The sequence below is a fragment of the Phoca vitulina genome, unplaced genomic scaffold, assembly GCF_004348235.1.
Source record: "Phoca vitulina isolate PV1807 unplaced genomic scaffold, GSC_HSeal_1.0 scaffold28, whole genome shotgun sequence".
NCBI classification, from domain to species: domain Eukaryota; kingdom Metazoa; phylum Chordata; class Mammalia; order Carnivora; family Phocidae; genus Phoca; species Phoca vitulina.
Window position 1 is genome coordinate 15,248,632 of NW_022589731.1, and position 23,700 is coordinate 15,272,331.

General features: G+C 39.2%; 1 protein-coding gene across 1 annotated transcript in view; it reads right to left on the reverse strand.

Moving 5' to 3' along the window:
- Positions 1–6,075: 6,075 nt before the first annotated feature.
- The window catches only part of CACUL1 (CDK2 associated cullin domain 1), a 77,667-nt gene continuing 60,042 nt past the window's right edge, over positions 6,076–23,700 (reverse strand). The window contains exons 6-9 of the mRNA XM_032422995.1: positions 18,234–18,323; positions 15,109–15,247; positions 8,650–8,693; positions 6,076–8,221 (exon numbers count right to left, since the gene is read on the reverse strand). Of these exons, the coding sequence (XP_032278886.1) occupies positions 8,181–8,221; positions 8,650–8,693; positions 15,109–15,247; positions 18,234–18,323 (314 nt within the window). The 3' untranslated portion in view covers positions 6,076–8,180. The remainder of the gene's footprint in view (positions 8,222–8,649; positions 8,694–15,108; positions 15,248–18,233; positions 18,324–23,700) is intronic.

A 23,700-nucleotide genomic window follows, 5' to 3' on the forward strand; every position in this document is an offset into this window, starting at 1 on the left:
TGAGCGTAAATCATTGCCTGTAAGATAGATCTGTGGTCAACTAGATAATATTGTTTTCCAAAGTGATAGTACTGACTTACATGCCAACAGCAGCAGATGAAAAAGACCCTGCAGTCATAATCTCTCCAATTGTTGGTATTTTCTGATTTTTTAGTGGCTGCCAATTTGGTGGCCAGGAAATGATAATAATGGGTTAATTTCCTGATGACTAATCAAGTTAGCCATCTTTTCAGGTTTATGGGTCATTTCTGTTCCTTCTGTGAAATGCTTGCATCTTTGCCCATTTCTCTTCTTTTTGTTACTGATTTGCATGCAGATAGCTCTTTAACAAGTTAGGTATGTTGCGAGTATCTGTATTGTATTCCACTTTGGGCTTATTTTTTTCACTCTGTGGAATGTTCAGTAAACAAAAGTACTCTATCAGTGTAGTCAAATTATTCATCTTTCAATGTTTTGCACCTCCTCCTTTGTTTACAAAATCCTTCCCTTCCCAAAAGTCATAAAAATATTCTTCTATATTGTCTTTTAGAAGTTTTATAGTTTTAACTTTCCTATGTGAACCTTTAATCCACCTGGGATTGCTTTTTGTGCCTGATGCAAGGCAAGGTCCAAGTCACTTTTTTTTCTTTGTGAAAAATTACTGAAACCCCATTTATAAATAATCCATCCTCCTCCCCAAGGTCTACCACAACTGCCCTTTTAAAAGTTAAGTTCTCGTACTAATTGGGTCAGTTTCTGAACAATTCATCCTTGTCTGTTCATCTACTCGTAATCTCTGTACCAATTCCACATTGTTTTAATCACTACATTTTACAGTAAGTTTTTTGTTGTTGCTTCTTGAGATGTCTGAGTAATGGTTTCTGGTTTTTTTTCATTTTAGAGTATAGTTTTAAAATCTGGTCATGCTAGTTCCCCTCACACTTCATTCTTTTTAAATAGTGTTTTGAATACCCCTGGCCCTTTGCTCTTCCATTTACATTTTGGGATCAGCTTGTCAACTACTACAGTGAAAATCCCTGGGACTTTTTGCTGGCATTGCATTAATCTATTAACCAATTTGGACAAAGAGTTCAGACCGAGATGATCTTCTCCATTACAGTCTCTCCATTTATTTAGGTCAATAAAGGTGTTCGGTTTTTTTAAAATCATTTTCTCATTAAAAGGCTTACACAGCTCTTAAGATTTATTCTTACATACTTTATATTGTTTTGTTCCTACTGTAAATTTTATTTCTCATTACACTTGAATTTTTAAGACATTACAGCTTGTAGCTGGATGCATGGAAATGTAATTGACATCTGCATATTGATTTTGTTCCAGGGACCTTGATAAACTCTTAAGTCTTTTTTTTTTTTTTTTTTAAGATTTTATTTATTTATTTGACAGAGAGAGACACAGCAAGAGAGGGAACACAAGCAGGGGGAGTGGGAGAGGGAGAAGCAGACTCCCCGCTGAGCGGGGAGCCTGACACGGGGCTCGATCCCAGTACCCTGGGATCATGACCTGAGCCGAAGGCAGATGCTTAATGACTGAGCCACCCAGGCGCCCCAATAAACTCTTAAGTCTTTTAATTTGCCTTGTAGACTCTGGATTTTCACAGACAATCTGATCATATTTTAGTCCATTAACAGATAAGTCACACTGATTGATTTTCTAATATTAACCAATTTGTTTCCTGGGATAAATCCAATGTGGTCATCATTCCTTATATTTTAAATACAATGTTAGATTTGGTTTGCAAAAAATGCCTATTTTCGGGGCACCTGGGTGGCTCAGTCATTAATCATCTGCCTTCAGCTTAGGTCATGATCCCAGGGTCCTAGGATCGAGCCCCGCATCGGGCTCCCTGCTCCACGGGAGGCCTGCTTCTCCCTCTCCCACTCCCCCTGCTTGTGTTCCTGCTCTCCCTATCTCTCTGTCAAATAAATAAATAAAATCTTAAAAAAAAAAAAAATGCCTATTTTCTTATTGGAAGGTGCAGGGAGATTTTATGTATCTCCATCAGGTTTAATTTATTAGTTGTGTTATTTAAATCTTCCATGCCCTTCATCATCATGATCTTGTCTTCTTCATGATCTATTAATTAATCAGGGAGGTATGTTTAAAATGCCCATTATATTGGTAGATTAACCTATTTCTCTTTGTAGTTGTAGCCATTTTTTTAATATATGTTTTGAGGTACATGATTAGTCACTTAAGGTGCATAATTAAGAAGTTTAGAATTGTTCTATACTTCTGGCCAATGAAACCCAATGCCCGAGGCAGAGGTTCTGTCATGAGTAATCTGGGGAGGAAAAAGGGCTTAATATGGAGAGACTAAGGTTGAGAAAAATAACCTTACCCAAGAACACACAACTCAATTAAGCTAAGACAGACTTTTGCTCTCAGATTATCCGTATGATATTCCTTCTACCAAACCATATTCTTTGAAATCCAAAATGTTTTGGAATTTTAGATTATGAAGACATAAGCCAATAGAGGAAATAAATTAAACACATATCAACACACACAAAGAATACTCTAGTAGAAAGGTTTTATGCTCAGTAAAAAAAAAAAAAATCTGCTAAAAGAAGGGAGAGGATTTAAATAACTCCCTATGTGGCTGAAACAAAGAAAAAGCTGAAGGAGGAAACTGTCAGGTGATTTCAATGCAGAGAAAAAAAGACAGTCGTGGAATCCTGCTGTGTGCGGTAATCAAAAAGAAGGTACCAGTACAACACAGCTTAGGTTTTAAAAAAGAGGAGGATGACAACTGGCATTCTGAGAACACAGCAGGAAGGACACTTGAAAAGAGAAAGCAAGAGGAACTAAAATTATAAAGTGAGATTTCAAAAAACCTAGTGGATAATTATTAATTTCATAGCAAGAAACCACAAAGGGTTATTTTTTTAAAAGTGTGGTATCATCAATGCAAAAAACCACAAGTCAGAAACCTTTGATAAAGGTCCACAATGTGCCAGTGTTTAAAGAAGAAAAACGACATATATATATGTACATATGTATACATACTACATACACATGCAGAGCAACTAAATGTATATAATTAAATACACACACCACACTGTTTTTTTTTTAATCACTGGTACAAAGGTCAAGATGGACACTCACCCTGCCAGCTGATTAACCAGCTGACAGAACAGACAATGTGCTGAGGGTGGTTATTATTTAGGAGGCATTATGAATATACTGTAAGCAAAATCATATGTTCTGTGTAACAAGTTCCCATGACCAAGTATCAACATAACAAGCCAAGGACATCTGTACAAGATTTATTTCATTAACCACAATGTTTTCGAGTGATGGTATACACCCTAATACAGAAGGAGTGAATCCAAATCCATCAAGAGTTAAAGGTCAGAGCCAAAGTCAGTGGCTTTAATCCCCAATCAATAAGAGTTTCATCCACCATTTTGTTTTTCTTGGATTGATAAAAGAGATGGTGTACAGAACACCCTGTTCTAAGCTCCACCACGCTTTCCAACAAATAAGCACCACCAGGGACTAGACTTCATTGCTTCATCCTTGCTCTAGCTGTGCTGGTGGGTGGCAAGGGCCTCTTGTCTGCATTTGACCTCCTATTTATTCATAAGCATTCCTGTTTCCAGCCATAACTCCCCACAACTTCACATTTGAGTAATTTCTCCTGAATCGCATGGTCGTAATATTGACAACCAGGGCTAATGAGAGCGATTAAATTGCCATCTGTTTAACAAAACATACCCTTCTAAGAGAATATCCACAGTCTTATTGCATTTAGTACATCGTCACCACATTGAAATAACATGTTAGAATCAATACAAAATATTTATTTTTTTCCAAACCACAAAATTTACCCCAGAGCCACACTATAAATTTCCTAGAATTATAAACCATTAACATTTTTCTAAACAATGCAGTCCAACCAGAAATGAAGATAATTTTTGACCAGCAGGGGTACAACGTATACTGAGGTCCTATAAGAATGTACCTCTGATGAGGATTTTCTCTAATGCTCCCACAGCCACACCATCAACATCAGCAGAAATAGTGTATGTACTTGTGCCACTCGGCTCTGGAAAGAAGTTCAAAATAGGGTCTTGGCCAGGGGAGGAGGGAAAGTGTCAGTGACCTAGTTCATCAAAACTAAGGGGACAAAACAGGTATCATTACCCTTGAAAAAGAACAGGGGTCCTTTAATCGATTCTGGTGGCCAGAAACTAGGGCAAATTTCCACAAGGCAATGAAAGTAACCAGAAAGCCATTTCTCCAAGAACTCCTATTTTAACTTCTGATAAACGTGAACTTCATCTTATGCAATCTTACTGAAAACTGCAACCACAACCGAAAAGGTCCTATAAACCTATTCTAGGTGTCAGTCAAGGGATTCACATTCTGATCTTACATCTTGAAGTCCCCTTAAGAGGCCTAGACCTGGAGTAAAGTAAACATAATACTCTGAAGCGCAATGAGACACCATAAAAAAAAAAAAAAAAAAAATCAGCTCAAAACATCCAAACTGACTGGATACCTAATGTAGGTTTTGCTAATTTTTAGTTTTAGAACTTTTTAGTATCTCAGATTAGTGTATATTCATAAAACAATGTTCAATTATTTTTAATAATAGCTGCTTATTAAACAACTGAATTTTAGCTCAAGGGCAATGCCTCTATAATAATCATGGAAATAATTAACTGCCATAAAACAGAAAAAACACAGAAGAAAATATAGCCAGTCTCAATAAGAAAAGAAGACAAAATCTGGAAGTGCTACTCTGGAGATTAAACAGGCTTATTTAAATACTAGGATACAAGTGCTCCTGCTCACTTTATGCTGCAGAAACCAATCGTGTTTGCTAGATCACCATGACCTTTGCTAGTACGTGTGCACAGACCACCACTCTGAAGCTCTCCTTTTGTGCTGAAAAACGTTCAAGTCCCTTGTTCGGTCAGTAACGAATATTGCAAGGCGATGGTGCAAACTCTTCCTGAGGAATTCTTCATGTGTGCAAATTTGCAACCCGACAGAAAGCACGGCGTCTGCAGCCACGGCGTCTGCACTCCAGGGGAGTGTGGCTTATGTGGCTGGGGCACTGGAGACGCGCACAGCAACGCCACGGGCGCCCATTCTCCTGATGTCTCACTTACCACTCAGTTTCCATCCTATACCCCAAAGAAAGGGAGAGGAACTGCCTCAAACTTATAATAGGGACAGGAAAAAAAAAATAACTTTCCCACAAAATTTAATAATGCACAACTCATGCATCCAGGTTTGTGTTTCTTCTAAATCTACCTAAGAACTACTAGATTAAGAGTCACACTCTATGAAGTTTTGCCTTCCGCCCCACAGAAAACAAAGCAGTAGCTCCTGTCAGGGTAGGGTGCAGCTGTGATAACAGAGACCAGGAGAGGACACCGTTACTGAAGCACAAGGCCAACTTTTAAAGGAAGTACCGTCTCTCAAAACCATCGTCATTTACTCTGACGGGTCATTGTTCCAAGGTGACCGAGCTGCCTTTCTTTTGGGGAGTCTAGCTTCGGGCTGCACATACACACCAGTCGGGCTCGCCGGATCAACTACATGTAGCCTAATGAGACAATCAGTGTATAATTTTCTGTCCTCCGTGATTTGGGCCCCACAAAAGCTAGGATTTAACTGGGCTGGAAAAACTAGATACTGTACTGGCAAGAAGAATACAAGTAAACATGAGAAGAAAATACTTTCTGGCAGACCGGGCTTAGTCAATACAAAATGGAGGGCAAATCTTATTTCCTCTCATGTTGCAAACCAAGAATTTTGTTAAACCCAATTAAATAAGCAAGGTCAATTTCTACTTAAAATAATGAAATAGGTTTTTCATCCTGCAACGTACCTCCAGGGGCCAAGGTGAGTAACAGCAAGTCACATGCACTAGGAGGACGCATGTACGATTTCTGTAGTGCCTCCCACTCCCGGCTTTGCAGTACCAAGCCCTGGCCCACTGCGAGCTGCAGTCGCTGCACAAATATTCAGAGAAACTAAATTTTGCAAACTTGGCCCACTTTTTGTTAACACATACATAATAATAATAAAAAGAAGACAATATAAAATCTTTCTCCATTAACTTAATAATGCAAAAGCTTCAGAAGATTTTAATGCCAGTTCACATCTTAATACAATGCTTTTATAGAGAAAGTTCCATTGTTGGCCAAAGAATACTCTCCCAGAAAAAGCATTTGGGCACATTATTAGGATAATGAAGAATTCATCCACATTTAAAGAATCATCCCAATTTTATTCCTTTCAGAAGTATTATTAAAACCACTCAGGAGAGACGTTAGTCGCAGGTGTTATTTATAAGCCCGTAGCGAGCACTCCATGGCAAGGAGTAAAATTTGGACTTCACGATGGAATGCAATTCTTCCTTGACACCACAATGTTACTGGGGTAGCAAATCAACCTGCACAGGGCACAGTGAGAGCCTGTATATATTCTTACAGTAATTCAGTGTTTATCAGTACAATCTAAGATGCTCACAGAGTTAAACAAGTCCAATTCAAAGTCCTCTGCAAAATCCACAACTCTGGTTAAGTACTTAAAAAATAAATCTGACACCCTTTACATTTACTTCTCAGAACAATAATTTTACAAATAGAGGACTTCTATTAGATGACTTCCTTGCTCCTATCATCACACTTCAAACCCTCCCATCCAGCCTGCTCCTGAAAAAAGACAAACTGAATTGGCAGAGGCAACTATATGAGAAACCTGACAATCAGAAGTGTGACACTATCCCTGATACACCTTGTTTTGCCCCAAGTTCTCTGAAGAGGTAAATATTAGTGTGACATAGCCAAACAGAATCAAGCATATGCTCAATTTAGAGTCAAGCAAAATTGAGAAGAAAAATATTTTCACCTGCCACATCTATTTTTCTTTGCCTTCCAAAAACAACTAGAATAAGCTTTGGACTCTTTTGTAAGAAACTAAACAGCACTGTGGGTGCAGGAAAAAAACAAAATATAGCTGTGTCACAGGTGGAAGGAAGCTTGAAACAGCAGTGCTACTTCTCTATTATACTTGAATATAATGCTATAAAAGATGCAAACTGCAGACTTTTTTTTTAAAAAGTACCTACTCACCCATTTAAAATGAAATGGATCCGGAAGCCCACACCAATTATTATATTTGGATTTAATAACCATATCTGCTTCCTAGAGCATCACAGTAACTAGCTGTTACCACTGGAAATTTCTCCACAATACTAAAAAGGGAGCTTAGTGCTAAAGTACAGCCCACCCCTACACTAGCATCATGCCAATACTCCAGCAGCTGGTGAAATCATGTGAAGTAACAGAGGGAATGGATATGTTCTACAAGAGTTGGTCCCCAACATTAATATGAATATGCCACGGTGAGGCAGGGGGAGATCTGACCAATGAGCAACACACTTCTGTTTTCCCACTTACTTAGCATCCTGCTACAAAGTCACACCTGACAACTTACTGGGTTCGTCTGTGATACCATCAACTTTCTCAGGAAGCATTTGTGAGTTGAACATCATGGTCACAGAGTTGCAAAGTGCACAAAGCTCAAGGCACACAGTAGAAAAAAGTTGTGAACTGGTGAGGGGAAAAGTTATAGCAGAAGCCAAGTTAGCATTTTCCTTTAACAAGACTCTCTAATGCTAAACAAAGACCAACTCTTTTAAAAGGGGTTTGTTTTGGTAATGGGTGAAAAACACTGTATTGTAATGATCTGCTTGATTTTAAAGCAAAAGAGATCCTGATGTGTAAAGCCAATATGCTGAAGTGCCAAGTCCACAAATGAACAAAACAAGTGCTTTAAAATTAAAAAAAAAAAAAAAAAGATTCTTCTACTCTTGTATTTTTGGAGGAAGCTGCTGATGTTGGCTGCTGGATTTCCCTTAGCAATGGTCACTTTTCAAGACGTTTGTTCCTCATGGAATCTGTAGATAAACTCATTAAAAGATTGTCCCATTTCAAAATCATCCCCAAGTCTAGCAGCAACTGACTTTTTTTTGTTAGTTTTTTTGTTTTTTAAAATTACAAACCAAAGTAAGAAGTCCAATATCCTCTTCCAAGAACAACTTTGTGACAGAGCTCCTGAGTGTCTGCAGGCCCCCCCCCGCTGTGCTCCGAATACAGTCTCTGCAGCTCCAGTGTGTCCTCTTTTCGGGAAGGAAAGTACATTCAATACATTCACTATCTGTACCCTCTGGAACTTGCACATGCTGATGAGCTGTCTGGAAAAAAAAACATTGCAACGGGAAAAAGTATGAATAGCAGACAGCATTTGATAATGGTAAGATTCTGTTTATTTATTACGTATTTCTCACCCCTCTCTCAATCCCCAAAAGGAGATTTAAAAAAAAAAAAAAAAGAGCTGACTGAAGTGAAAGGGGCTGTGTCATCAGGAACTATGTCATCATCCCATTTTTAGTAGAGACTCCAGAATCTGGGAGGCTCCTGACAGCTGCTGAAAACCACTGCCACCAACTAGACTCCAGCGCTGCCACAGCTCGCAGAACAGTCTGGCATCAATGACACAGAATGCCTCGTGAGGCCACCATCAAGAACACTATGGATTTCATTATACTCACCGCACGGTCCCCACCAGGAGCTGCCTGACATAACAAAACCATCAGAAATGGTAAGGAACATCATTACTTACTATAAGCCAACTCATCCCCAGCTCTTTTCCGGGACTGGTCACCTCTGGGGATAAGAAAAGAAGGAATCAACAGAACACTCGGACATCTTCATATACCAAAACAGAAGAAATGAAAGAACAGAACTGATAACAGAAGTAGAGCAGGTATTTCAATTCTAACAACCTATCTTAAAACAGACACTAAACTTAAACAGTAGTCCAGTCATATATAACATGAATATTCTTAGCTAAAAGGTGCTGCCTTTTAAATGTAGAAAGCTATTAAATGAAGGAAGGGTTATCTATAAAAATGGCTTACACTGGGTTCTAGAAACAGGTTCAGACTAAAAATGTCTTTGAAGATAAACCTGAATTCTGCTACCAACATCCCTAGTGACCTGGCATATACTAGGACAAATTTCAGATATGAATCCAAAATGTTCCCCCCAGACGCCCCCCTCTTTTTAAGTAGGCTCCACCCCAGTGTGGAGCCCAACATGGGGCTTGAATTCATGACCCTGAGATCAAGAGTCAGATGCTCAACCGACTGAGCCACCCAGGCGCCCCTCCCCCAAAAAGCCTTATTATAAGACCAAACACTGCTTAAGGCTTTGAAAAATCTCAGAATCTTAATGTATACGAATGCCCTTCCCGCAGGTGGGAGAACACGAACCTTCACGTATATTAAGCAGTTCATCTTCAACACCTGTAGAAGTTCTAGTTCCACTTTACAGATAAGGAAACGGAGGTCCTGATTAGGTCCTGTGCTGCCTGCAAATCCTAGTTTTGTCTCTCTGGTTTCTCGGACAATAATCCATACAAATAACTAAAATGCTCGAGTAATGAGTAATAACAATGGATTTGCTAGCTTTTTCTTGCTCGGTCCCTTAGTAGCATCTACACCGTTCATCTCCTCTTTCCCGAAACAGTTTTGGCTCCACCCAACACCGTCCCTGGCCACTGTTTCCTCTCCATGTATATATTCCGCTTAGTCTAAGATGGCAATCATACCAGCCTGTGACTTGAAATACTATCCATATGCCAATGACTTCCAGATTTCTGTCTCTAGCTCTCATTTCTTCCCTACACTTCAGACTTGTAGGTCCCAACTGTCTAATCACCACTGTCACTTGGAAGATTGATAAATACTGCCAGTTTACCATGACCAGTGACTCCACTCCATCCCCACTCCTTCTCCAGTCTTCCTCAATAAATGGTACTACTAGCCACCCAATTACTCAGACCAAAATCCTAGCTCATTCTTGATTTCTTTCTTCCTCTCACTCCAGAGCACTCTGTAGCAAAACATAATCCAAAATCAAACACTTCCCATCAACTCCCTGGCTACACTCCCAACCCACGCCACTATTATCTCTTCCCCACGCAATCTCCAAGAGTCTTATTATTAGTCCAGACCAGAGCCAGAGCAATCTTACGTAAAAGCATAAATTAAATTATTTCATGCCTCTGATTAAAGCCCTTCAGTGGCTTTCCATCACAGTTAAGAATCAATTCAAATTCATTTCCCAGTCCTATGAGACATGGCTCTTGCCTACCTCCCCACCCTCATCTTCTACCTCTGTTCACTGTACGTCAGCCATGCTGGCTTTCCTTCTTCCCTGGCACATGCTAGCACTTTCAGACCTCCCATCTTCTCTGCCTGCAGCACGCCTGCCACCAGTTAGCCATGTGGCTGTCTCCTTATCACCTGTGTACGTCCTCACTGGAATGTCTCCCCCTCGGAAGGCATGTCATCTCCAGTTAGCTGGACCAGCCCTTCACACATGCCCTGTCATTCACTCCCTCTTTATCCCACGCTCTGTCTCAGTTTCTTCACAGCACTTTTTATTATTTGAAATAATTTGCTTACACGTTTGTTGTTTATCTCCCAACATTAGAGCATAAGCTCCATAAAAACAGGAACTTGTTTACCCAGTACCTAGAACAGTGTCTAGCAGAAAATAAATATTTGCTGAATTAACAAATCAGTGAATAATTGATAAATGGCCTCTAGAGACAGACTATGAAGATGCTAGCCCAAGTAATTATTTCATGCTTCAGAGTGATCTTCTAGATTAGCAGCTTCCCTCTCCCTTTCTCTGGCTGTGCTTAAGACCAGGACAGAAACCTCTTACTGGGCGAGGTGAGGCGTCTCAATGACCAGGCAGGAAGAGAAGATGCCAAATGGCCTCCAAAGGGTTCTTCTCTAGGTTGGGCATTTAGAGAAAAACATGCACCACATTTAGCATGAACCAGCCTTAGACAGCCTACAGAGCTCCTAACACCTGTGTCCTAATGCCCTTTTTAAATACCTCCTGTTAACACTATGCCTACAAAGCCAGTTGGTATCTTATATTATTATTTACACTTATGTATTACCTTACATGAGTACCATCACAGTAACATTCATCAAATATTCTGAAACAAGTAAGTTAATGCTGAAAAGGAAGACATAGAATTTTATATCCAGAACCTCAACTTCTATAGATAACCTTCATTCCCAGCCCTGAAAGGTTAAATAAAAACTGAACGTGCAAAAATAATAGGAGAAAAATATAGATATGAAAACAACAGAAGGCAGAGAGAGAATGTAGATGTGATCTACGCAAGAGGCTGCCAAAGATACCACCTAATGCCCCACATCTGGAAAGCTATGGCTGCCCTCAAAACCAGACCCCTGTTACTAAATGAAGAAGTGCCAATTTTAGAGTGCCCTCTCAGCTAAAAAATCAACAATACCCCTACAAGGTACCATTTTGTTCCAGAAATCCAAGTAACAATTACTCTGCAAAGTACTTGCCTTTAAAAGCTATTTGGTACAAGCTTTGAAGAGGCCCAATAGGCTGGTTTGAAAGAGAATGTTCCATCTGAGGGCATGCACGTTAGAAGTTCCCAAACAAGCTTCCCTCCATAATGTAATCTCAGACACCAACCTGCCCTCCCCCTCCCTCCAATAATCAATTCAATTACACAGATAACTGATAAAAACAAAATGTTGCTCTTAGCTTATATGTTAATTCTAGCTTACAAACAAGTGTATTTCCATGTATCTAAAGATGCTGCACATAAACTCCAGCTCAAATGAGCAATACCCATTAACTATAATTGAGGATATATTTGACAACATTCACAACATTTCAAAACACTTTGAAGACATTCTGTGCCATCTACATCAAAGCTGGGTGCTGCCTTTCAGGACCATACCACGTAAACAAAACACAGTCCTAAATGAAAAAATAGTTTGCAAAGCTGAACAGGAATCATGTGACTGGTTAGGCATAAACCATAAAATGACTGCTCAATCGGAACAGCCAGTAACAGAATTCTTGCTGGATAGCCTGTACTATATTCTCAAGGTTTTCTGCACCACTGGACACCATTTCTTCCAAAACAATCCTAGTCAAATAATGATCAAAGGCAGCATGAGGTCTGCCAGGGCAGAATGTGGAAGGCCCATACACAAGAGCTGGAAGCATAGGCAGACTTTCTCTCAGCTGCTAAGTATATGACGGATGCACATCCTTTCCGACGGGTCTGGGCCAGCTCAGCCGTGGACTGCAGGAAGTCCGAGAATGCAGGTTAGGCAGGACCTACAATGTGCAAAGTACCCACCAGAATAATTTGTAAGGCAGACTTTAATTCTCATATTTATGTATAATATGTTGTTAATTCTAGAAATGGCCCAATTTGGCTTGTACAACAAAACAGTTTAATTGTATCACCTCTTGGAATACTAACGTTTAAATGCAGCCCTGCACCCTGGTATCTTCTTTCAGTTCCAAAATTAGGGTTAGGAAAATATCTCTGGATATGTTTACATATTTCTACACACTGTTGTGAAAGGTGAGTTCAAGGTGTTCAGAGAAATCCACAAGGGCTATCTTAATACATTGCTTCATAGAAATAAAAGTTTTCAGAAGCTTGTTTATTTTTTAAAGGTATCAATAAACTCACCTCTAAAATTAAAAGCAAACATTCAAATAAAAACATGAATCAAAGCATAAAAGACTTCAATATTATGGTAAGCCTAGAGAAAACCATAAAAGGCAGACTCAGATTATTTTGCATTTACTTAATTTAAGAAAAAACTTTTAACTGTAATTCAAAACCCGTAAGCCATAAAGAAAAAACCTGATAAAGTTACACAAAAATAAAAAACTTCTGCATGACTTAAAATAAAACAAAAAACCACCATAAGCAAAGTCACAAACTGCAAAAATCAACTGACTTATCTTGGGCAGAAAATCAATCTCTTCAACATAGAAAGAGCTCCTAGAATTCAAGGAAGAAAGGCTAACAAATAGAAAAGTGAGCAAAAGGCATAAACAGGCCATTTACAGGAAAAGAAATACAAACCTGGTAATATTCTCAGCCTCACTCTTAGTAAGAGAAATGCAAATTAAAACAATTTTTCTGGGGCGCCTGGGTGGCTCAGTCGTTAAGCGTCTGCCTTCGGCTCAGGTCATGATCCCAGAGTCCTGGGATCAAGTCCCACATCGGGCTCCCTGCTCGGCGGGAAGCCTGCTACTCCCTCTCCCACTCCCCCTGCTTGTGTTCCTGCTCTTGCTCTCTCTCTCTCTGTCAAATAAATAAATAAAATCTTTAAAAAAAAAAAAAAAAACAATTTTTCTGAGTAATTATTTTTCACCTGCCAGACCAGTGAAAATCCCAAAGCCTAACAATATACTCTATGAGCACGGCCATGAAGAAGAGGAACTTTTCAAACTGTGCTGGTGGATATGCAAAATGGCACAATCCCCCATGAAGGGCAATTGGGCGATATTAATCAAAGTTACAACTGATTGACTCTTGACCCAACAATCCCACTTATCGGAATTTACCCTCCATATATACCTGCAACAGGTACACAATTATGCATGTACAAGGGTATTCATCACAGCATTCTCTATCACAGCAAGACTGGAAATCATTCCAATTGCCATCCACAGGGGACTGGTTAAACAAGTTCTATCTACACAACAGAATGGGTAAGAAAGGAGAAAAAGTAAAAAAACTCATATATTGTGTTTGTGTTTGCTTGTATCTGTATATTAAAAGAAGCACTGAAAGGAATCATAAGGAACTAATAAAATGGTCACCTAAAGGGGTAGGAATAGATGGGGAAACAACTAGGAGCAAAACTTCTCAATGTGTACTTTCTGTAACATCTTGACTTTTGAACCACATGAATATAATAGCTCCTTAAAAATGAATAAGTAAAATTACTATAGCATTAAACAGGCTCATTCTGTATATGAAAATAATACCGCTATTAGAAATATTGTAATTAATGTCAGAAAACATCTGACCACCGGACTTCAGGGAGGAAAATCAGCTGCCTACATTCCAGCATTTTCTATGGCCTTGCCTTCCCTTAACTTGACCCAAGAAAGTCAGGTCTACCAGACCTACCTACACAGCTTCCATGAGCCTTTCCCATGTGAGCTGCCAGTGAGTGGGCAAATGACCAGTGGATGAGTCAGTGCCCCCACGTCCACAGGAATACAGATGGCACCAGGACAAAAGGGGAATAAATACCAATGCATGAGGCTGCAAAGAACAGATTTTCTGCTTTCTTTCCTAATCTGTGCTGAGACTAGAGACAGTAAAAACAATCTTGGTCAAGACTGGTATTCTGAGATGTAGCTCGGCCTCAGAACCTATAAAAGAGAATGTCCATCCCCAGCCCTAGTCAGATAAGCGAGTCAATATTCAACCTACTATTTATGATCACAACTATACCTCAGGGAGAAACCTAGGTGTCTAACCTTCCATAACTTTCTCCCTTTAATGTCAGGAATTCAAATAAGAGAAGATATATAAAAGTGCTACCTTACTGCACCCTTCAATCATTTGGTGATGCAACTAGGTGTTTTCCCATAATCTATTTCGGTTGAAAATACACACTTTGCAAGATTTTCTGGGATACGGCTAAGATCCTGAATTGCAAATTTTAGAAAAATCAGCCACATGTATGTATCAAACCCAAGGAAGGCAAATTTTCTGGATACATATAAAGAGATATCCTACTTTTTAAGAACAAACAAGTAGAATTTAGGGCAGAAGTAAAAATAGAAAACCAGAACTGAAAAGCCATTTTACTGGTTTAGTCATAAACTAGCCACTTGCTAGTTCATTCATAAAACTACATTATAACTAATCATAACATCTCACCAGTGCGGAGAACAATGTAGAGGGTCACAACTGGAAGAGCGCTTATAGGCCTCCCAGCCTCACTGTCTCCCCAGTGAGAGCTCCTTTCTTCCAAAGCCATGTTTAGTGAAGGGCAGCTTCCATCAAATCAAATCCCAGCTTCACCATTTCCACAGACAGGCAGCTAACCCCCTCCCCCAGCAACATCACCTTGATTGCTCAATGGCTGTTTCCCATTCTAAGAACCCTGGCCTCCCTCCCTTGCCAAGCCAAACTGGCCGAAGGAAATGGACATATTTTCTCAAAAAGGAAAAAAAAAAAACTTGCCTCGTAAAACCATTCTGTATAAGTTCTCTTTGAAGTTTCTGATCTTCAGCAGCATATTCAGAAAGTTCAGATTCCACAGCCGGAGGGAGAATGTTTGGAATAAATTTAGAAAACAGAGTTGGAGCCATCTGAACCCACTCTGTGAGGGAAGGAAAAGATTCATTAAGGAAATCATAAAGACAAATTAAATGAAAAAGGGAAAGTTTTCTTTTGTTCACAGAAAGAATATATGTATTAAACCAAACTTAAACTGGGGAAAAAATTAGTGCAAGCCCATTCTGATAAGGAATATACGAACAGATTAAATGTCCTTTCTAAAAAGAATTTATAGTACAAAGAAAGCAGATATTTTTACATTTTGCTGATAAACACTCTCTTCCCCTTATTCTGTGAATACTAAATATAAATAACATCCACCTGTATCAACGGCATGCTAAAACTAGCACTCCCCCTTCCTTGTTGCTGGTCTTAATTTAGCACTGTTAAACCCCTGGTAGATTCTTTTAATCCTGCCCTTTCAAATTTTCCCTTTGGAAAACATCTTGGCTGTATAGATCGAAAACCACAAAATGTCAATCTGTATTTAATCCAGTGAGCTCACACTTTAAAAACTGTAATCTGAGTAAATAATTCTAAATCTAAAAAAAAAAACAAGGGGCACCTGGGTGGCTCAGTCATTAAGCATCTGCCTTTGGCTCAGGTCATGATCCCAGGGTCCTGGGATTGAGCCCCGTGTCGGGCTCCCTGCTCAGTGGGAAGCCTGCTTCTCCCTCTTCCACTCCCCCTGCTTGTGTTCCCTCTCTCACTGTGTCTCTCTCTGTCAAATAAATAAAATCTTAAAAACAAAACAAAACAAAACACAAAAACAAGCCATGTTTGATGCTGCGCAGTGCTGGATGCTAGGTCAATGGTAAGTAAAAAATGTCCAACAGGAGAATAGTTAAGTTAGACATGACCAAAACAAAACAAGAACAAAAAAAACAGGTACCACAAAAAACAAGACCACAGCCAATCCACTCATCCCTTGTATAAACTCATGGCAAAATGTTCTCAACAGTGTCCCTCCTTCCAGCTCAACTCAAATATACCTTTAGAGTCTCAATACAGTGCCCTGGAGAACCACTGACCCACCAGGGAGGGGTGGCAGGAGTCAAACTGATCTGCCATTTTATGGAACTCCAGGAAATCATTAAAATAAAGATGAAGAAATCAAAGAAAAGTGTGTGTATTAAACGAAGAAGGGCAGGATAGAAGAGTTGGCACTGTGCCTAAACTAAGCTTCCTAAAGATCAGATGGAAACATACCAAAAATTCTAATAGTCATAAGAATCTCCAAGGATTAGGGTCCAGGAATTTAATTTAAAAAACTTCCTCAGGTGATTCAGATGCTTTCATCATATGAAGATTAGCACTTGAGAACCAGTGCAGTGGACTCAACTTTTACACTTAAAATTCAACTTTTAAAATATTTTAACCTTAATCGGTCAGGTGAATAAAACTATTTCAACAAACCAGGAACAGAATGGGTACTGGCAAGACATGTAAATGTCAAAATATTTTTAATAGTATCTCAGAAAATGCCTAGTGCAGCAAAAGGTTAGTCTTTGATAAAATTCTCCTTTTCAAAAGAACAACTCTCAAAGACAGAATTCTCCTCACAAGTAGTATGAATCCTATTACAAGAGCTCAAACCTGGATAAAACAGCATTTGGATAAACATGTATCTGTGAGTTTTTCTACCCTTAATGATTAGTTTTATTTTGCCATTTTGTTATTTATGATAAAAGCCAAAGCTGATAAAGCTGCCTACTTGGGAGACAGAATTTAGAAATGTGTTTGATACCACATTTGGATGCCTTCCAAAATAAAAGAAAAAAAAATCATTCATAACCTAGCACTGAAAGAAAAATTCATGAGCCATTTTTATCACATTTAGTAAAATGAATACAAAACTGAGAAACTAGAAACATCAGTGTATTGGACATATGTAATATTTTTGCTACTTTATAGAAGTAATTGCTAAGAAAAACTTGTTTATGAAGTTAGAGTAAGACCCAATGCAAATTTAAGTTAACATGACATCTGGATATTCTAGAAGACCTTAACTGCTTAAAGTAGCCTGGGAAAGAAGGTATTTCTGACATCACAGTCTACCCACAATGCCACAGTTTTTAATTGGTTTCCATTTCAGCGAACTAAATTCTGACGTATCTTTCAAATTATTTAAGCAAACAATCAAGCCATCAGTTAATTAAAATAACTACTGGACCTAACTGGATAGTAATAAAAACAGCTAATGTTAGCCATGCTTATTATCAAGTACTATGTTAAGCTCTTTAGATAATGTTTTATTTCATTTAACCCTTATATGACAAAAGAATTCCACAAAAAAAGTACTGTCAAAAAAACATCCCTTATGTTTCTAGACGGTAGCACAATGTTCTACCCTGAGAACTTTTGCAATCTACTATGGACTTTTAAAAAATTTGCTAGACAACTGTATGACAAATTTGAGGTTCTGGCTTACAAACAAAGATATATACAAAAACATCTTGGAATTCCTTTAAATTCACAGTGGCTTTTTTATTCTAAGATAGATACATTAAGATAATTTACAAACCATGCCTTTGAATATAGTGATCTTTGATTTTTGGTTCTGCTTTTCTTAGTATCTCTCTCCTCACAATACACTTATGAAATGACCGCAATTTTACGAACACTTCTAGATTCCCTGCAAGTTACAAAGTAGGCCTAAGAAGATGGGAGTTGTGGATGTGTATGTCTATGCATATCTGCAGTGTGGGATGCAGGTGAAGGAGAAACTCCACAACAAAAAAGACAGAAATGAATACTGGACATGAGATTCAATTTTATCCAAAACATCTGCTACAAATTATTTCTTGTATTTCCTAAACTAGTCGGTTTTCCAAGTAAGTCCTGAGTTTACATTTCACAATGATGAGTGTACTATCTATCTACTCAATTTTTTTTGGCTGTAACAAATCCAAATACCATCAGGCCTCAAAAAAACACATAGACAAACACTGCCCTCTTGAATAAGGCTGGAGCTGTCATAAACAACCAAATCAACAAGTCCAACCCCAAAAGAAATGGTGACTGTTTACCTGGTCTGAGAGTGTACAGGCCTTTCACAATATTTGCCATAGTTGAAGGTGTGACCTGAAATGGTGTTGACTGGGCTTCTAAAAGTAAAGCTGAAAGAAGAGAAAATGGGTTAAAAATATGATAGAATACAATGACTCTCAAGGTTTCTCTATAATTATTTCTCCCAAAGACTAAAGGGCAAACAAGTGTAAGAAAAGAACAGCCCCAGAGGACAAACCAAGTCTATACGCTAAAGATTTTTTCTAAAAAATCCAATGCAGTAGAGCTCAATCTAACAAGTAAACATGTGCAGGTCTGTTAAAACACTAATGGAGATGATTCAATTCATGGAAGTTCTGAAAATAAGCTTTCCAAAAGCAGTAGTAGTGTTCATGGTACTTAGCGAGTGAGCTGAAAGTGCTTCCCATTAAGTTCATGAGTCAGAAGATTTATATTTGGAAAATAAAATGTTCTCTAACTCCCCCAACCATTCCTCTTTCCCCAAATCACCATATTTGAGGCTCTTGGGATTTTTCTGAAGACACATTATTGGTAATTTTAGTAACTACGATCGGAGTCAGAAACTCACATTCCCAAACCCTACAGGTACATGTACTTTTTCCTTACTAAACATACAGGCAAGGGATTGCCTGGCTCATCCTCACTTTCCTGACTCTCACAACCACTTGACCCTGACTGACCATGCCAAGTCAGCTTTCTTTTAGGTTACCTTCTCCAACAAAAATTTTATTAGAACATTTTTAAATAAATAGGAATAATTCTTCTAAATAACATCATTAACAGATACGAATGTATTTCATCATTTTAGTAGATACAACAAATAACAATGATTCCAGTTAATTTTTAATTTCTCTCTCAAAGACCACCTGCAATTTACTACCCGCAAAACCCACAAGACCTGGCATAACTTTATGCTAAGCAAGGCTTGTAAAGCTGTATAAGCTATGCCTTTTCAAAAATGAAAGCGCCTCCTCACTTGACCAGCAATGATTTTATAGTTTTCAAACATACAATGCGAGTTACACTTGAATTTATATGATGAAGGCCAGAGGTGCATTTAAGTGTATCCTTCTGATTCTATCAGCAATAGACAGTGATAACTCTGAATGGCACAGATAAATTTTAAAGATGACAAATGTTAATAAGCACTGCAGAAAATCAAGTTTTAGGATGTAATGTTTAACAACTGCAATTCTAAATTTTAGGTTCTGGGAGTCTCTTCTACTCAAGGTTATCTCTAATTTCAACATGTGCCCCACACACAGGCTCTATTTCTAGTCATTCATTTTCCTACTTTTTGACAATCGTTTTGGCCTTCGTAAGTCTTGTTCCCACTAACTCTTCATATTCAATCACACATTAATTATGTCATCAAATATATACATTTGGAAATGAAAAAATGATACATTCACAGATTAAATTATACATAAAATATATAAAAATTAACTTGGGGAGCGCCTGGGTGGCTCAGTCAGTTAAGCACCTGCCTTCGGCTCAGGTCATGATCCCAGCGTCCTGGGATCGAGTCCCACATCAGGCTCCCTGCTCGTTGGGTAGTCTGCTTCTCCCCTTCTCCCCCACCCCCCACTCGTGCTCTCTCTCTTTCTTGCTCACTCTCTCAAATAAATAAAATCTTTTAAAAAAATAAAAAAATAAAAAAATTAATTTGGGATGATTAATGAAAAGAATTACATTCGGGAGGAGGAGCAAGATGGCGGAGGAGTAGGAGACCTAAATTTCATCTAGACCCAGGAATTCAGCTAGATAGGGATCAAACCATTCTGAACACCTACCAACGCAACAGGAGATCGAAGAAAAATACGGCAGCAACTCTCTGAACAGAAAAGCGATGACTTTCTGGAAGGTAGGACGTGCGGAGAAGTAAATCTGAGGCGATATTCGGGAAGATAGATGGCGGGGGAGGGGGCCTCTGTCAGCCGCTTCTGGCAAGTGATAGAGCAGCAGAGCACAAAATTGGAACTTTTAGAAGTCGGCTCCGCTGAGGGACGTCGCTCCAGTGGCTAAGAGGGGGGGTGGAACCCTCGCTGGGACAGTGTAGTCTCAGGACCCGTGGGGCCACAGAAAGACGGGGGGTGCCTGAGTGCGGCAGAGCTCCCAGGTATCGGAGCGGGGAAGCTGGCTGCAGAAACGGAGCCGAGGAGCGGGCTCTCAGCTCGAGGTTGCCATAAACCGTGACCCGCGGCACAGTCGGGCCACTGCTCTTCCAGCAGGGACCCAACAAGCGGCAGATCCAGGGAGACTCCCCTTCCTCCCCCGGAGGAGTGGCACGGGAGTGCACCACAGGGATCTGCTGGGTTTGGAGACTCCAAACGGGGTCGTGTGCCGGAGATGGAAACGCTCGGTCACAGGCTGGGTGAGCACGGAGTGTGGCCGGAGACCGGGGAGACAGGAGTGATTGACTGCTTTTCTCTGGGGGCTCACTGAAGAGTGGGGCCCCAAGTTCTCGGCTCCTAGGGGGAAAATGGGAGGCCACCATTTCCACGCTCATCCTCCAAAGCTGTAGGGAAAGTTTGCAGGGAACAAAAGCTCCTGAGAGCAAACCCGAGCAGATTACTTAGCCCGGCCCCCGGCAAGGGCAGTGCAATTCCTCCTGGGGCAAAGACATTTGAGAACCACTGCAACAGTTCCCTCCCCCAGAAGATCAGCAAGAACAGCCAGCCAAGATTGATCAATGAGAATGGCAGAACTCCAGCACTAGGGGAATACAGCACATAGAATTCATGGCTTTTTTCCCCATGATTCTTTAGTCTTTCAAAGTTAATTTTTTTAATTTTCTTTTTTTTCTATATATTTTTTAATTTTTCTTTTTCCCTTTTTCAACCAACATCTTATCAATCCCTTTTTTTAAAATCTTTTTTTTCATTTTTTGAGTCATATTCTATCCCTTCATCTTGTAGTGAACCTTATTTTTGGTATGTATATATAAGTTGTTCTCTCTTTAAAATTTTGGGATACAGTTTCTTCTAACAGACCAAAATATACCCTAAATCTCTACTGTATGGCTTTGTTCTAGTCTCCTGCCCGATCACATTCTCTCCCCCTTTTTTTAAAAATTTCTCTTCTTTCTTTTTTCAACCAATTTCCTATCAATTCCTTTTATAAAATCTTTTATAATTTTCATCTTTACAGTCATATGCCATCCCTTCATCGTATTTACCCTTACTTTTATACATATATAAGTTTTTCTTTCTTTAAAATTTTGGGAGGCAGTTTCTTCTAAAAGACCAAAATACACCCAAAATCTAGTATGTGGCACTGATCTATTCACCAGTCTGATCATATCTGATCATACCCTTTTCTTTTTCTTTTTTCTTTCCTTCCCTTTCTTTTACCCCGGTTTTGGGTCTCTTCTGATTTGTTTAGTGTGTATTTTTCTGGGGTCGTTGTTACCCTATTAGCATTTTGTCCTTTCATTCATCTATTCTCCTCTGGACAAAATGACAAGACGGAAAAACTCACCTCAGAAAAAAGAACAAGAGGCAGTACCAACTGCCAGGGACCTAATCAATACAGACATTAGTAAGATGTTGGAACTAGAGTTCAGAATGACGATTATAAAGACACTAGCTGGGCTTGAAAAAAAGCATGGAAGATACTAGAGGAACGCTTCCTGGAGAAATAAAAGAACTCAAATCTAACCACGTCGAAATCAAAAAGCCTATTAATGAGGTGCAGTAAAAAATGGAGGCTCTAACTGCTAGGATAAATGAGGCAGAAGAGCGAATTAGTGATATAGAAGACCAAATGATGGAGAATAAGGAAGCTGAGAAAAAGAGAGATAAACAACTACTGGATCACAAGGGCAGAATTCGAGAGATAGGTGATACCATAAGACGAAACAATATTAGAATAATTGGGATCCCAGAAGAAGAAAGAGAGAGAGGGGCAGAAGGTATATTGGAGCAAATTATAGCAGAGGACTTCCTTAATTTGGGGAAGGAAACAGGCATCAAAATCCAGGAGGCACAGAGAACACCCCTCAAAATCAATAAAAATAGGTCAACACCCTGACATCTAATAGTAAAACTTACAAGTGTCAGAGACAAAGAGAAAATCCTGAAAGTAGCTCGGGACAAGAGGCCTGTAACTTACAACAGTAGAACCATTAGATTGGCAACAGACCTATCCACAGAAACCTGGCAGGCCAGAAAGGACTGGCATGATATATTCAGAGCACTAAACAAGAAAAATATGCAACCAAGAATACTATATCCAGCTAGGCTGTCATTGAAAATAGGAGAAATAAAAAGCTTCCAGGACAAACAAAAACTAAAAGAATTTGCAAACACCAAACCAGCCCTACAAGAAATATTGAAAGGGGTCCTCTAAGCAGAGAGAGCCTAAAAGTAACATAGACCAGAAAGGAACACAGACAATATACAGTAACAGTCACCTTACAGGCAATACAATGGCACTGAATCCGTATCTTTCCATAGTTACCCTGAATGTAAACGGGCTAAATGCCCCCAAACAAAAGACAAAGGGTATCAGATTGGATAAAAAGCAAGACCCATTGATATGCTGTCTGCAAGAGACTCATTTTAGACGCAAAGACACCTCCAGATTGAAAGTGAGGGGTTGGAAAATCATTTACCATACTAATGGACATCAAAAGAAAGCTGGGGTGGCAATCCTTCTATCAGACAAATTAGATTTTAAACCAAAGACTATAATAAGAGATGAGGAAGGACACTATATCATACTTAAAGGGTCTATCCAAGAAGATCTAATAATTTTAAATATCTATGGCCCTAACACGGGAGCAGCCAATTATATAAGCCAATTAATAACAAAAGCAAAGAAACACATTGACAACAATACAATAATGGTAGGGGACTTTAACACCTCCCTCAATGACATGGACAGATCATCTAAGCAAAAGATCAACAAGGAAATAAAGACTTTAAATGACACACTGGACCAGATGGACCTCACAGATACATTCAGAACATTCCATCCCAAAGCAACAGAATACACATTCTTCTCTAGTGCCCATGGAACATTCTCCAGAATAGATCACATCCTGGGTCACAAATCAGGTCTCAACCGGTACCAAAAGATTGGGATCATTCCCTGCATATTTTCAGACCACAATGCTTTGAAAGTAGAACTCAATCACAAGAGGAAAGTCGGAAAGAACTCAAATACATGGAGGCTAAAGAGCATCCTACTAAAGAATGAATGGGTCAACCAGGAAATTAAAGAATTAAAAAAATTCATGGAAACAAATGAAAATCAAAACACACTGTTCAAAATCTTTGGGATGCAGCAAAGGCGGTCCTAAAAGGAAAGTATATAGCAATACAAGCCTTTCTCAAGAAACAAGAAAGGTCTCAAATATACAACCTAACCCTACACCTAAAGGAGCTAGAGAAAGAACACCAAATAAAGCCTAAACCCAGCAAGAGAAGAGAAATAATAAAGATCAGAGCAGAAATCAATGAA